The sequence below is a fragment of the Rhinatrema bivittatum genome, chromosome 7 (assembly GCF_901001135.1).
Source record: "Rhinatrema bivittatum chromosome 7, aRhiBiv1.1, whole genome shotgun sequence".
In the NCBI taxonomy this organism is placed as follows: Eukaryota; Metazoa; Chordata; class Amphibia; order Gymnophiona; family Rhinatrematidae; genus Rhinatrema; species Rhinatrema bivittatum.
In genome coordinates this window covers 98,268,116-98,283,515 of record NC_042621.1, presented here as the reverse complement: position 1 = coordinate 98,283,515, position 15,400 = coordinate 98,268,116, and the positions used below count along the sequence as shown (strand labels likewise).

Sequence of the window (15,400 nt, the reverse complement as noted above, 5' to 3'; positions counted from 1 at the left end):
TCCAGTCGTTTTGCTGTCACAATATGTATCATTTGCAGAAGTGTTCTCTAAGAAAGGGGCAGAGACCCTACCACCTCATCGGTCATTTGACTGTGCAATCAATTTGCTACCTGGCACTGAGCCGCCCCGGGGGCATACCTACCCTCTCTCACCTACTGAGACCCAGGCCATGACCAACTACATCCAAGAAAACCTGGACTAAGGATTCATCCGGAGGTCCACCTCTCCAGCTGGAGCTGGGGTTTTTTTTGTGGGCAAAAAGGATGGGACACTTCGCCCCTGTATCGGCTACCATAGGCTCAACGCTATAACAATCAAGGATCGCTGTCCACTCCCATTAATTTCAGAGCTCTTCGAGCAACTCCAGGGGGCGCAGGTCTTTACCAAGCTGGATCTTAGGGGAGCCTATAATTTGATCCATATTATAGAAGGTGACAAGTGGAAGACGGCCTTCAATACCAGAGACAGGCACTATGAATACCTAGTTATGCCTTTCGGACTTTGTAATGCCCCAGTTGTCTTTCAAAATCTAATGAATGAAATCTTCCGAGATGTATTGTACCAGTCCATCGTCATTTACCTTGATGATATTTTGGTATTCTCTCAGTCTCTGCAGACTCACTGCAGAGACGTCTCCCGGGTACTCCAACGTCTCCGGGAGAACTAGCTGTTCACTAAACTCGAAAAATGCATCTTCGAGCAAGAAGCTCTTCCCTTCTTAGGGTATATCATCTCTAATCAGGGGTTCAGCATGGATCCTGAAAAACTCAAAGCCATCGAAGACTGGCCCCAGCCTTCTGGATAACGACCCCCTACAGCGATTTTTGGGCTTCACAAACTATTACCGTTCATTTATCCTCAACTACGCCTCCCTGATGGCTCCCCTGACTGCCCTGACCCGTACGGGAGCCGACCCCAAGCATTGCCACCCGATGCGGTCTCTCTGCCTTTCTCCACTTGAAGGAAGCATTTCTCCATAAGCCCTGCCTCCTTCACCCAGACCCCTGACGTCCTATTATTGTCGAGGTGGATGCTTCCACTGAAGGAGTCAGAGCTGTCCTCAGTCAATACTCCGTCAACAATACCCTCCATCCCTGTTATTTCCTCTCCCACCAATTCTCTGCTGTGGAACGCAACTATGCCATTGGCGATAAAGAACGCCTCGCCATCAAAATGGCCTTTGAAGAATGGTGCCCCTGGTTGGAAGGGCCCAGCACCAGATTAGTCTATACTGACCATAAGAATCTAGAGTATCTGTACTGGGCCCAGCGTCTCAACCCACAGCAGGCCCGTTGGGCCTTGCTCTTCACATGATTCGACTTTGCCTACGTTATCGTCCAGCCACTAAGAACTTGAAGGCGGACGCTCTCTCTCGAGCCTTCGACCTTATGGATGCATTGGAATTCCCTAGCTTCATCATTGACCCGACTCTGGTTCTGCTGGCTGCTACCACACCGATTTCCCCAGGGAAGACCTTCATTCCGCCACGTCTCCGGAATCAAGTGTTGACCTGGGCACACAATTCTCGAAGGGCAGGCCATCTGGACAACACCAAACCCTGGTCGTGCTCTGCCAGTTTTACTGGTGGCCATCCCGGCCAAGGATACCCGGTCCTACGTTGAATCATGCCTCATGTGTGCCCGGCACAAAAATCCCATGGGTCCACCTTGAGGCCTACTCCAACCACTACCTATTCCCAGCGAACTGTGGACACACATCTCGACTGGCTTTATTGTTGACTTGCCACAGTCCAAAGGCAACACTGCTATCTGGGTCATAGTCGACCATTTCTCAAAAATGGAACACTTTGTGGCTTTGCCAGGATTACCTTCTGCACCTCAGTTAGCCCAGCTGTTCATCCTCCACATCTTCAGCCTTCACGGTCTGCCTAAGGTCATCCTTTCGGACCGCAGACCCCAGTTCACCGCTAAATTTTGGAAATCCCTTTGTCGGAAGTTTGATGTTACCCTGGAATTTACATCAGCCTACCATCCACAGACCAACGGTCAACAGAAAGAACTAACCAGACTCTCAAACAATTCCTGCGGGCGTATGTGCATAACAAACAAGACAACTGGGCGGATCTACTACCCTGGGCTGAATTCGCCCTCAACTCTCATCCATCGGCTGCCACCGGCTCTTCGCCCTTTCAGATAGCATATGGCAAGCAACCTCTCCCACCTCTGCCCGTGCCCATAACCATCCTTTCACTGGCCGCACAGCTGTCCGCCAGGGAACTGCACCGACTCTGGACTTTCATCCAACAAAGCCAGCCAGGCAGCCAAAAAATTTTCGGACCTTCATCGAAGACCTGGCCCACCTCTTAAACCCGGCCAGAAGGTGTGATTGAGTACGCGATTTATCCACCTGAAACTCCCATCTATGCATCTCGCTCCCCGCTTCATTGGTCCATTTCTGATTCTCTTCCATGTAGGCTCTGTATCTTACCAACTCAACTCCCATCCTCCCTTAAAATCCACAACACCTTCTATGTGTCAGTCTTAAAACCTGTGGTGTTGACATGGCCGTCCAGAATTCTACCCGAACCACAGCCTCTCTCCTCCGAAGACGATTCCACCTATCAAGTCCAGGAGGTTCTAGACGTTCGAAAACGCAGGAGGGAAGTAGGAATACCTGCTGGCTTGGGAAGGTTTTGGACCTGAGGAAAATACTTGAGAGCCGATCACCAATATCCTGGACAAGGGTATCCTCGCTCAGTTCCACCTGACCCATCCATCCAAACCAAAACCCCCGGGGAGGTGCCCTAAAAAGGGGGGGTACTGTTAGGCATCCAGGCCATGGAAGGCCACGTCCGGCTCCTCCTACCTTCTCCTCCGGCGCCGGGAGTTCCACCAGGACACGCGCGGCTGCAGGGAGGCCTCCTTGTCACTCGTGCTGAGCCCCATCTACCTTTGCAGCTTCCGCCGCTGAGCCTGCGCCGCCCTCCGCGGCAGGGGGGGCGACCCCTGACAGCCTCTTCATGGTGCAAGGCCACAGGCCCTCGCCACCTGCAACCCTCTCTGGGCCGGGCCCTCCCTAGGCACATGGCTGCGCCTCCTGCGATCTTTTAAAGGGACAGCCACACAAAGTATAGTCCAGCCTCCCGGATGACTTCTGAGGCCTGGGACTACTTCAGGGAGCTTCCTCTTCCTGTTCCTTGACTTGGAAATGAGTCTGCTTTGCTTCTGTGGAGTTCTCTGTGCTTCTTTGTGCCTTCCGAGTCCTGTTCCTGTCTTCCGAGTCCTATTCCTGTGGATGGATCTTCTGGCTTCTGACCTTGGACTGGCTATTGGCGATCCTCTGGCTTCTGATCTTGGACTGGCTGTCGGTGATACCTTCTGGCTGTTATCCAACCACCTACACAGGGGCACACCTAAGACCAGCCGACCCCTGACACCCAAAGGCTCAACCTGCGGGGAACGGGGTTGGTATTGGCAAAGCTCCAGCCCGGCCCCTGTACCAACTCATCTTCACCTCCTGATGGTTGGAACCTGAAGGAGCTCGCCCTCTCAGATAGCGCCAACTCCCCCTCGGGCAAGGGGACCACATTCTCGTCCAACACCCTAACAGCCCCAATGTGGATTTCTATGTCATTGGCAAATTTCGATCAGGGCAACTTTGTCAACAAACTTAGCACTGCCATTCAAGATTACCTAGAGGTCAATGATACTGGTGACACAGTCCTGACAGTGGTTTGGGATTGTTTAAAATCTGTAGCACATGGACACCTTACATCCAGAGCCTCTTATGTAGACAAAATGAGGTTGGAGAAGCGAAAGCAGTTACTGGCCAGGATTCGTCAATTGGAGTCTGCACAAATGGCCAATATCCTCCTCAGAATATCAACAATTGCTTGCATGCCAGCAGCAATTGAACAGATTAGACTCTGCTATCTCTGTCAAATTTATTTTGAGGGGGCAATAAGGCGGGGAAATTGTTAGCATGCAAACTGAGAAAACAAATGGTACAAAACAATGTGGTTAATATCAAGGATATGGACAGGAAAATATTAACTGAGAATAAAGATATAAGGAGGAGATTTCTACAATTCTATTCTGATTTAAATAGCCCTAACAACCATATTCATTCCGAGGAAATAAGTTATTATTTGGAACAGATATCTTTGTCTGTGTTATCGGAATCACAGAGGGCTGCTCTAGATAAACAAATCTTTGAGTTTGAGGTTTCTCTTGCTATAAAATCTTTAAAACCGGGAAAGTCTCCTGTGCTTGATGGGTATACATCTCATTTTTACCAAAGCTTTGCTCACATATTGATTCCCCCACTCACTAAGATGTACAACTACTTATGCTTTCAGGCAGCCTTTATGCCTACCTCTAATTTAGCAGTTATTATAATTTTGGCAAAATCGGGCCAAATCCCTTTCATGTGCAGCTCCTATCGGCCAATATCTTTTCTTAACCTGGATTTAAAGATCTTGGTGAAGATCTTGGCTTCACACTTAATTGGTTTTATAGTCATTATTATTCACCCGGATCAAGCTGGCTTTATACCGGGTCGAATGGCCACCGATAATGTCTGTAAAATAGTAGATATTATGTGATGGGTGAATAAACAGAATATCCCCTCTTTATTTATTTATTTTATTTATTTATTTATTTCTTTTATATACCGACGTTCGATCGAGATATTTTTTCCACATCAACCATATTTCAACCATATTTCATATGGTTGATGTGGAAAAAGCCTTTGATTTAGTTCACTGGCCATTTCTTTTTCAAACGTTGGAGAAGATGAAGTTCGGGAATATTTTCTGCAGTGGATATGTCAGCTGTTGTTAGCGATCACCCCACCAGGGGGGGGCGGAGTTAGCAGTCTGTTATGAATCTGGCTGCTGGATGCTCCCGTTGAAAGAGGAATTAGCAATCTGTTAGTGATCACCCCGCCAGGAGGGCGAAGTGAGCGATCTGGTATCGATCAGCTCCTCCCAAGGGAAGGAGATAGCAGTCTGATAGGCTTGGCTCCTGTAGGAGTTAGAGTTTAGCAATCTGTTACGGATCTTGCCAAGGAGTAGCAATCTGTTAGTGCTCTGCTCCCCCAGAGGGAAGGAGTAGCAACTGTATGCTTTTTCCTGTAGAAAGATGAGCCAGCAACCTGTATGATCCCCATGGTGAGATAGCTATCTGATATGGATCAGCTTCTGCAGAGAGAGGAGTAATGGTCTGATGAGGGTTGGCTCCCACAGAGTGGCAGATGATAATACCGCTCTATTAGTGTAAGGAGTAACACTTAGTAGAATAGTGAATCCCTGGACCGATGGCAGATGACGGTGCCCTCAAGTGGAGATCCTGAGAGGGACCACCGGCTAGGCTGGAGTATTGAGACAAACATAGATAGTTCTTTATTAGACTGGAAGTATTTGTTTATTATTTATTTATTTATTTGTTGGCTTTTTTTATACTGACATTCGTGGGTACATCATGCCGGTTTACATTGTAACTGTTAAACAAGTGGAGAAAGTTCAAATAACAGGATGGGGGAGCGGGAGCAGCGGAGAAGAGAGGAGAGAAAGCAAAAGCAAGAAAGATAGGTAGAAGGAGCGAAATTGATAGGAACAGAACTGCGAACTGTAAAACTATAATAAATATACATGAGATAATAAATGTACATTTTATAAGGGAAAATCAATATATGTACATGTTATATTGATGGATACATGAAATACATGAGAGTACATGAAAGGAGTCATGGATAAATGGATCATATTATATAAGTAAATATACAAGATAGATTTAAAAAAATGTACATATTGTTGAGTGGGGCTACACATGGAGCAAACAACTGGGGATTAGGGGGTCCAGGGAAATGGACAAAGGGAGGGTCGAGTGAAAAACGGACAAGGAAGGAGATTACTATGTACCTTGTGAGAAACGGACAAAGGGAGGGGATTACTGTGTTCATTATGAGAAAGACAGGAGAGAGGAGGCATGGAGGGGGGTGTCATAGTATCAGTGGTCTGAGCTATGTTTGGTCCACATCTGGATAAGCCATTTTAAAGAGCCATGTCTTGATTCCTTTTCTACATATGCACAGACAAGGAAGTAGAACCACCAGAAGTGGCAGTAGTGAGTTGATGTGCCCGGCAGGGCTGAAATCCCTCTGATACTGGAACTACGATCTCTGGGTTGCTGAGCTGTAAGGAGAGACTATAGGTAGTGAGTAGACAGGGTATGCTGGGCATAACCAGTGGTAGATGATACACTCACAATTGTAGATATCTGTAATGTCTTCTTATGCAACAAAGAGTCTTCAGTATTCAGGAACAGGAGCCGCAGGCGAGTACTGGTTCCTATAGGCAGTCTGAAATTGAACTCACAATAACTGTGTATGGGATGGCTTCTGAAATAGAAGAGATTTAGGAACATAGGCCCTCGTGGAGCAAGTACCAGTTCCTATCTGCAATCAGCAATGGTAACTCACGATCTCCGTACCTGTGTTTAACGTCTTAGACTGAAGGGAGCCTTAGCGATTAGGAACAAGGGCCCTCGTGGAGCGAGTACCGGTTCCTGTCTGTAATAGATCTCACTGTGTTCATGTCTGCGATCGCCTCCAGGCAATAGGAATCTTCTTAGTCTTCGAGAACGTAGGCCCTCGAGGAGCGAGTACCGGATCCCGTCCAATAATCTGAAATCAAGAAGAGAGAGAGCGGAGCCCCCGAGGAACGGGTACTCCTGGTAAGTTTGAAAAGGCCGAGCAGTGGAGAAAGATTTCCCCTTGCTGACTCGGAACTTAGTTGCAAGTAGTGTGGACTGCCGAAGCAAGTCCGTTGGAGTTCCTTGCTAACTCGATTGTAGTTAGCAAACAAAGACCTTTTAAATTGAAAATAGATGACGTCACTACAGGGGGACGCCCTCGAGGTTCACGCCCTTGCTGGTACAAAGTCTAGAGCGCGCACGCGCCCTTATGTCATCAGGAACATGGCGGATCCGTGGCGTCAGGCCAGCCCAGGGATACCGGGACCAAGAGGCGGAGAGAAGCCACAGCTGCATCTGTCCATCTGAGCCGAAGGGAGTCGCCACAAAGGTAGAGAGAGTGGAGCGAGGGCGAGAATAGGCATGAACGCAACATCTGTATACCAGTCCTCAAGCCTGTATAAAGGTTAATGGTTCTGACATGTTTTTAGTGGGCAAGGGTATGAGCCAGGGTTGTCCTTTGTTTATCTCCTGTTTGCCCTTTTTTTAGAACCATTTGCTTCCAGGATTCGAGATAATGAGGGCATTAAAGGTATCATGCTTGGGGCTTTTTCTTCGAAACCATCTTTATTTGCGGATGATGATCTTTTTACTTTAACAGATTCATTAGAATCACTCCCAGCAAAAGTGAGAGAAATGGGAGTTTTTAGTTCTGTTTTGGGGTTCCAAATTAATAGGGACAAGTCTGAAATACTGAATGTTACAGTTCCTAGTGTAGGAGAGAAGACACTTGGAGGAAATTTCCATTTAAGTGGGCAAATCATAAGATGAAATACTTGGGGGTTTACATAAATAGCAGGGAGGATCTCTTTAGATTAAACTATTCTCCATTAATGGCTGGTATTTATAAGGATATGGAGGAAAGGAGCCATTATCACATTTCTTGGTTAGGGAGAATAGCTACCCTTAAGATAAATGTGCTGCTACACATTAGGTATCTTTTTCAGACTCTTCCGGTGGAAATACTTGCTTCCATGTTAAAAGAGTAGCAGAATAGGCTACTGAGATTTATATGGGGGAATAAACATCCCCAGGTGGCCAGGCAAATTTTATTCTTGCCCAAAACTAGGGGAGGCCTAGGAGTATCAAATTTGGCCTGGTACTTTGCAGCATCCAATCTACGGGCAATAGTAGATTGGCATCAAATAGAAAACCCAAAACCCTGGGTAGTACTGACCCAAACTATTGTAGGCAAATTGCTTCATTCCTTATTAATTTAGCAGCCTAAATGTGCCTGGGAACTTACTAGCACCATATCCCCATCTTTATCGCTCTCCCTTTCAGTGTGGGATCGGTGGCGTATTCTTTTAATTGGATCCAGGGATAAGCATTATAGCACTTCTCTTTATTATAATCTCCATTTCTTACCTGGGTTGAAAAATCCAGCTTTTAGACTTTCGCGATCATGTGGGATCTTACAATGGGAACATGTATGAGATCTATCTGGGCTTATTAGTTTTCCATCACTCAAGTAAAATATGATCTCCCTGATCATGCTATGTTCTCCTATTTGCATCTATGCCATTTTGTGATACAAGCTAAGCTAGGGGACCCATTTGATACAAGGGCTATCTTATTTTGAATCACTTTGCAAAGATGCAGATAGAATCAAAGGGACTCTCTCAAAACTATTTGTGTTCTGACATTTAAACCTACTTTTGTTAAATTTTAGAAGCTTGATTCGGGGGTGAATTTTCTTCAGAACAATGGTTAGCCATTAGAGATGTGAATCGGAACCAGAATCGGTTCGGATTTCAGTTCCGATTCACATCTCTATAGATGTGAATTGGAACCAGAATTGGTTCGGATTTCAGTTCTGATTCACATCTCTATTAGCCATTTTCCAAGCTATGGATAAGAGACTAATTTTCACACATATTGTTGAAAAATTGAAATGGCTACAAAGCGTTATACCGTTGGTATATGATGCCTGTTCGACTTTGCCGTATTGCAAAATGGCGCCATACGGCCGGCGCCATTTTGCAATACGGCAAATACGATTCGAGTGCAGGAGGTCGCTCCCGGACCCCCGCTGGACTTTTGGCAAGTCTTGTGGGGTTCAGGAGGCCCCCCCAAGCTGGCCAAAAGTCCCTGGGGGTCCAGCGGGGGTCCGGGAGCTATTTCCTGTGCTCGTGACGTCGGGGGATAGGAACCAAAATGGCGCCGGCGCTACCTTTGCCCTGTCATATGACAGGACAAAGGTAGCGCCGGCGCCATTTCTATTAACGCACCCGTGGCCCGAGAGTGGAAGATCACACCGGGACCCCCCCACTGGACCCCAGGTAATTTAAGACATTTTGGGGGGGTTCGGGAGGGTGGGGGGTTTATTTTAAAGGGTCGGGGTGGGTTTTAGGGTTGTTTTAGTGTGCTGGTTTTCCCGCCCTCCCCCTTCCCCTCCCCCTTCCCCTGATTTACGATTTTTTACGATAAATCGGGGGAATTCCTATTGTATATCGCCTCTAACAATTTTTGACGATTTAAAATATATCGGACGATATTTTAAATCGTCAAAAAACGATTCACATCCCTATTGGTTACAGGCACCGAGGCAGGGAGAGCAGGCCCTCGAGGAGTGAGTACTTGATCCCAGTAAGGTACCTGAAAGAAAGCAAAGGGCCCCCGAGGAGCGGGTACCCAGGTTAGAGAATTACCCCAAAGGGCAGAGAGAGCTTCCAGCAGCAGCAGGGAAGCGGCAGAGTAACTTAGACTGGAGGCTTTCCATCCATTCATGATCCAATTCCAATCCTATTCCGATCCTTGCTAACTTAATGAGCTAGCAAACAAGGGCAGGCTAAATACCCGGATGGCGTGACGTCACTCGAGGGGGATGCCCCCGATGTTCCCGCCATGACATGGATAAAGACATGGGTGGCGCGTGCGCGTGTGCACCCTAGGAGGCCCTTAGGAGAAACATGGTGTGAGGCTTTGCCATTGCCGTTCCGGGGATGCCGTAGAGAGCGGCAGCCATCTTCCCAAGGCTAGAGGGGAGAGCAGAGAGAAAGGTGAGGCACAAGGTTGAAGCCGTCTGAGACTGACGGACGCAACACATCCAAACCTCATGGCATTGTCTCTGATGGCCTGGATCTTGAAAGGGTTAGTATTGCAGCCCTTGGCATTGTCTGACAAAGTCTCTCGAGTTCTGGTTACCTCCAGAAAACCTTCGACTAGAAAGTCGTACAGCCTGAAGTGGAGGAGGTTTGCTGTCTGATGTGAGTAGCACAAGTTGGACCCGTTTACCTGCTCCACCTCGAAGTTCTTGAACTATCTGTGCACCTGTTGGATGCTGGTTTAAAGACCAACTTGGTCAGAATGCATCTCAGCGCCATTGGGGCATATAATCACGGGGTGACTGGTACGCCAGTCTCAGTACAACCCCTGGCTCAGCGGTTCATGCGTGGTTTGCTTCAGTTGAAGCCCCCTCTGCATCCTCCACCTGTATCCTGGGATCTTAATGTGGTCTTGGCTCGGCCTCATGAAGGACCCCTTTGAATCTATGCGCATATGTGACCTGAAATATCTGACCTGGAAGGTCATATTCTTGGATGCAGTCACCTTGGCGTGCTGGGTCAGCAAACTTCAAGCTTTGGTGATGTGCCCACCTTCCACAATAGGGTGGTCCTCCGTACTCATCCTAAGTTCCTACCTAAGGTGGTATCGGACTTCCATCTGAACCAGTTTATCTTCCTATCCACCTTCTTTCTGAGACCTCATTCTCACCCAGGTGAACAGGCCTTGCATACTTTGGATTGTAAGAGGGCCTTTGCTTTCTACCTTGAGAGGACAGCAGGCCACAGATAGTCCACACAACTCCTCATCTCATTTGATAAGAACAGAATGGAAGTTGCTATGGCCACCTGTCTACCTGGCTAGCTGACTGCATCTTGTTCTGCTATGCACAGGCAGGATTGCAGCTTGAGGGCCATGTTAAGGCTCACTCTGTCCAGGCATGGCAACTTCGGTGGCTAACTTGTGAGCTGTCCCTGTGATGGAGATCTGCAGGGCTGTGATGTGGAGTTCTCTCCATACGTTCACAGCTCACTATTGTTTGGTCAGAGATGGCCGCCAAGATAGTAGCTTCAGCCAATTTGTCCTCCGTAACCTTTTTCGGGTCTAAATCCAACTCTTCTGCCTATGGCCCTGTTTTTCAGGTTCAGGCTGTCTTCCTCCGTTTTCAAAAGCCACCCATCACCCTGCAGAGGTGGATTCTCATGCATTTTGTTATTTTATTTTTTCCTTCGTGACTTGTGACTTCTATGTTATGAGACTGAAGGGGGACCCTGCATGGCCTCGCAGATAGTGGCATGACAGAAGTTTTCCGTGCCGGGCTCCATGGGTGAGGACCAACATCCTGCTGTCTTAGGAGAACACCTGTTACAGGTAAGCAACTCTGCTATTCTTTTTCATGAAAATATATTCTAAATGCATAATTTTTTAATTGTGTGTGGGGAGGGAGTACAAGATTTTAAGGTTTACCTAGGATGCCTTGCACCAGCCCTGGGCATTTCTATACAAACATTTAACAGAATCTCCCAATTTGTGGTGCCATATATTTTGTAATGAGTGAAGGCACAGTTTTTCACTTGGCCACAGGCGTCATTGCCTGGCTACAGCTCTGAAAACTACTTCGCTACTGTCACATTTATTATCTAGTTTCTAGCTCACCAAGAGAGAGAGTGAACTAGTGAGTTTTCTGAGAAAATCTTAAGTCTCAGGTTAAGACCAAGCTATTACCATCCTCAGAAAAGTCTGGACAATCTTGTGCAGTGAGTGATTCATCCCTGTCCACTACAACATTCGATCAACTATCTGACTCATAAGAATTCTAGAATCTGTATTTGGTGTGACAAATTATCAACATTCTAATATCTATTTTGTAGATTGTGGGTCAAAGAAAATGCATCACAATATGGTGAATCTTGTGCACGTAGAGAACTGAATACTGTGAAGGATGCTGAATATGAAAACAATGGAAGTCCTAAAGTAAGATTTTTCAAATATTTTGATAGTAATAATGATCTATAATGCTGGGCCCTGATTATAATTTATAGATTTTATACAAGCTATAAGAGAGCTCTGCAGTTCTTCAATTTCATAAGCTCAGTCTTTGATTTGATTTTAGGGAGCTGGAGGAACTCAAGAATAGCTAGATGGATTTATGGTCACAGGTTGTTCAAAAATTGCAGTCATGCCCTGAGAAATGTATGGGGATTTCTCTCTATTGGTCTACCTTCCATCCATAAATAAGCACATTTAAGAGCATTTCATCACTGACCTTGTCTTATGGAAAGAAACTGAAGTACCTACCAACACATCCTAGAAGCAGGGTGCAAACAGAAGGCAATAATACTCCTATTGCTATCATCTCCAGGCAGGAGAACAGTAGCACATTCTTTGTTTTTTTGTTGTTTTTTTCAGAAAGGAAACATGTGAACAGAGTTTTAGAATGGATAACAGTGTGTGGAACTGTTTCTTGATTTGGATACTGATGTGTGTACCTTGATGTGTGTAATGTGAGGAAGAGCTAGGAATGCAAGTGTATGAGGGTGAGCAGCAGAGTCAGGAAGGCCACGTCTGTGTGTCTGGAAGGATCCTCCATTTCAACTGTGTAAGATAATGCAGGTTAGGATTCTAGTAAGTGCATACATGCACTAGTAGTCTATGCTTCAGTCTGTGGGAAAACTAAACCTAGGTCATGAGAATTCCTGCATGTTAGTAATGAGATTATAGGTGAGCTGTAGCCACCCCTATTGCATAAATAGACCCTGTTGTGCACCTCATTATTATGCTTTCTAGAACTGGTACTTGGATCCATGACCATTACACTTACTTTATATAAACCCTTTTTATGAAGGCTTCTCATACACCCTTCACTGCAGCTAAGTCATAAGAATATATGAACATAATATATGCCATTCTGGCTCAGTCCAAGGTCCATGAAGCCCAATTTCAAAGGCTCTGAAATGGCCAGTCCAGGTCACACGTACCTAGCAGATTCCTAAAAAGTAGATCATCTATATTTCTTGTTACTCACACCCAGGGATAGTAATTGCTTTTCCTAGTCTTCCTGGCTGATAATGTTTTACAGACTTTTCCTTCAGGAGCTTGTCCAAAACTCTTTTAAACCTTGCTATGCTAGACACTCTGCCACAGATTCCACAGTTTGATTATGTTTGAAAGAAAAAGTACTTTCTTTAATTTAACTCTGCTTGTTGTTAGCTTAATGGAACATCCTCTGGTTTTATTTGAAAGGGTAAATAACTATTCCCTATTTACATGTTCCACCCCATTTATGATTTTATAAACATATCATTTCCCTTGTTAGTCAATGACTGTCCGACACTGCAATCTTGAGTTGTGATGCAGACCTATGCAAAGACAAATCTTCCTCTGGCAGAGCTCACTCAGAGCCTTGGACCTAGAATGGAAGAGTTAGAAGACTGAGAGTGCAAGGTTATCTATAATATCAGCACAGGTGTGCCAGGATCACCACACTTGACAAATGAATTACCTGAATGTCAAAAACCTGCAAAAAAAAAAAAAAAAAGGAAGGTCAGAGAATCTCACATAAGGTATTATGCAAATTTACATACCAACATTACAGTGGGTTGGGTTTGTACAGCATTTGCATGAATGTACAAGTATGCAAGATAAAATGTCTGTATTGAAATATCCATCCAATTAGGTCTGGCACAGTTTGGCTGTTCCTAGTGCTTTACCTAAGAAAAGCAAAACGTAAAGTCCCTGCAGGCAATAGAGTAAAATTAGGATAGGATGAACCTGCCTCAAAACCTACAGCTAGGTGGCAACCTTATCTCCAATTTCTTCATGGACAAGCAGTATGAATCCAGCCACACAAATGGGTGATGTCACCATATGGAGCTCTCTCAGAGCTCAAAAAGATCTAGAAGTCTGGGCACGATAAAGCCAGAGGAAACTCTGCTGGATGTCTGTAGCAGTTCTGATATGCAAATCAGTTGTTTGACCTGGGTATAAGGGTAAAATATTAATCAAACCATCCAGTAGTTGATTCTCAGACATTTCCCTCAGGATAGCTGGCCCTTGGGCCATCCCAGTTTCATCTAGTAAAGTGAATGATTAGAGGTCTTGGGACCAAACCAATCTCGACCTATTTTCAAACATTAAATTAGTTAGATGCTCAGCTTGCTGGAATGCCTAGTAGGTCAGTTTTGGTAAGCAGAACTGGTGCTTTCTGAACATGTGCCACACTAGTCTCCTTAGTCCTTTTTCTTTCACCGAAGCATAAGAATGCTTTGCTCTCTGTCACTCCATTTTTTTCCACAAATATTTTGGATTTTTCTGTGTTAGTTTCTTTGTTCTTTAATTTTCTTTGTTCAGTCTAATATAAAAAAAATAATTTTAGAATTAGTATTTCTATTTTCTTCCTCTTGCTATGTGGCAAAAAGCTCCAGGTCAGGTCAAATGCCTTCTAAAGTTTGTTCTGAATGCAGGCATTGGATGTCTAGAAATAGATCTCCATGATATCTGTATACACTGTCTTGGCTCAAAGCATGTAGAGGTTTATATTCAAAAGCATTTATCTGCTAACTCAGAATTTCGCCGGCTAAATGAATATTTGGGCACATATTTGGCTAAATTTTAGCCAGCTAATAAGTTAAGTGGCTAGAATTTAGCCAGATAAGTTAGGAGTGTTTTGGGGGTGTAACGGACAGGAGTTGAGTTAGTCGGTTAAGTTAATTAGCTACTCTGATATTCAGTTGGCTGAATGACTTAGCCAGGTAAGTCTGGTTAGGCCAAAGAGCTGTCCTTAAGTTAGCTGGCTATAGTTAGCAGGCTGACTTTAAGCTAGCCCGCAATATTCAATAACATAACTGCACTATTGAATATACCTTCAAAGTTAGCCAGATAAGTTTATCTGGCTAACTTTCCTATCCGAACTGTGTCTGAATATGGACCACCCAATTTCTAACCGCACTGTTTGTGGAACAATGTTGCCTTGACTACTTGTTTACAAAGACCTTAAGTTAAAGTAACAAATCTCATCTCCTTTGGTCAAAGAGAGAAAAAACTTGGACAAACCAGTACTTTAAAAGAGAAAGTCATAATCTCCTAAGTGCCATAACTGTGACTTGCCTGCCTCCTGTGCAGAACATAGAAAAGACGGAAGAAGTTTGCCTTCAGCACCATCAGCTTCAAAGAGGTTCTGTGCAAAAGCCCCATCCTCACCAACGAGGACAAGGCCATCTATTTCCAGTGCTGATGGGCTGGTGATGAAGATATTTAAATCTGTGGATCTGTCCATGCCATCTACTTTGGTACAGAACCTTTTGAATAACTTTTTTTCTCTACGCCAGCGGTATTTGTACCAGAATTGAATACTTGTTCTGAAATATATCAACAGACCGAGCAGAATGTCTTCTTTATACAGAAGCTATGACTGAATTTTATTCACAACAAAAAAAAAAATCCCATCTATTCCTCTGCCATCCTTGGTAATTCAACCTATTCTAAAGTTGTTTACATCTAATCTACTGTCTCAGTCAACACTTCTTCCCTATCAGAAACAGCAAGAGATAAGGAATAGAATTCTCATGTTTCAACTTCACTTTCAATTCCATAATTTATGAAGACTGTGTCCTCTCATCGAGAAGATAAACCAACTCACATTTCTTCATGCCATGGTAACCACACAACTGGACTACTACAAT

The 15,400-nt window shown here is 45.0% G+C and overlaps 1 protein-coding gene across 1 annotated transcript in view; it reads left to right on the top strand.

The window, feature by feature from the left end:
• Nucleotides 1–15,400, top strand: part of KCTD19 (potassium channel tetramerization domain containing 19) — a 487,519-nt gene that overhangs the window by 367,595 nt on the left and 104,524 nt on the right. Inside the window, exon 11 of the mRNA XM_029608784.1 lies at nucleotides 11,591–11,693. Within this exon, the coding sequence (XP_029464644.1) occupies nucleotides 11,591–11,693 (103 nt within the window). The remainder of the gene's footprint in view (nucleotides 1–11,590; nucleotides 11,694–15,400) is intronic.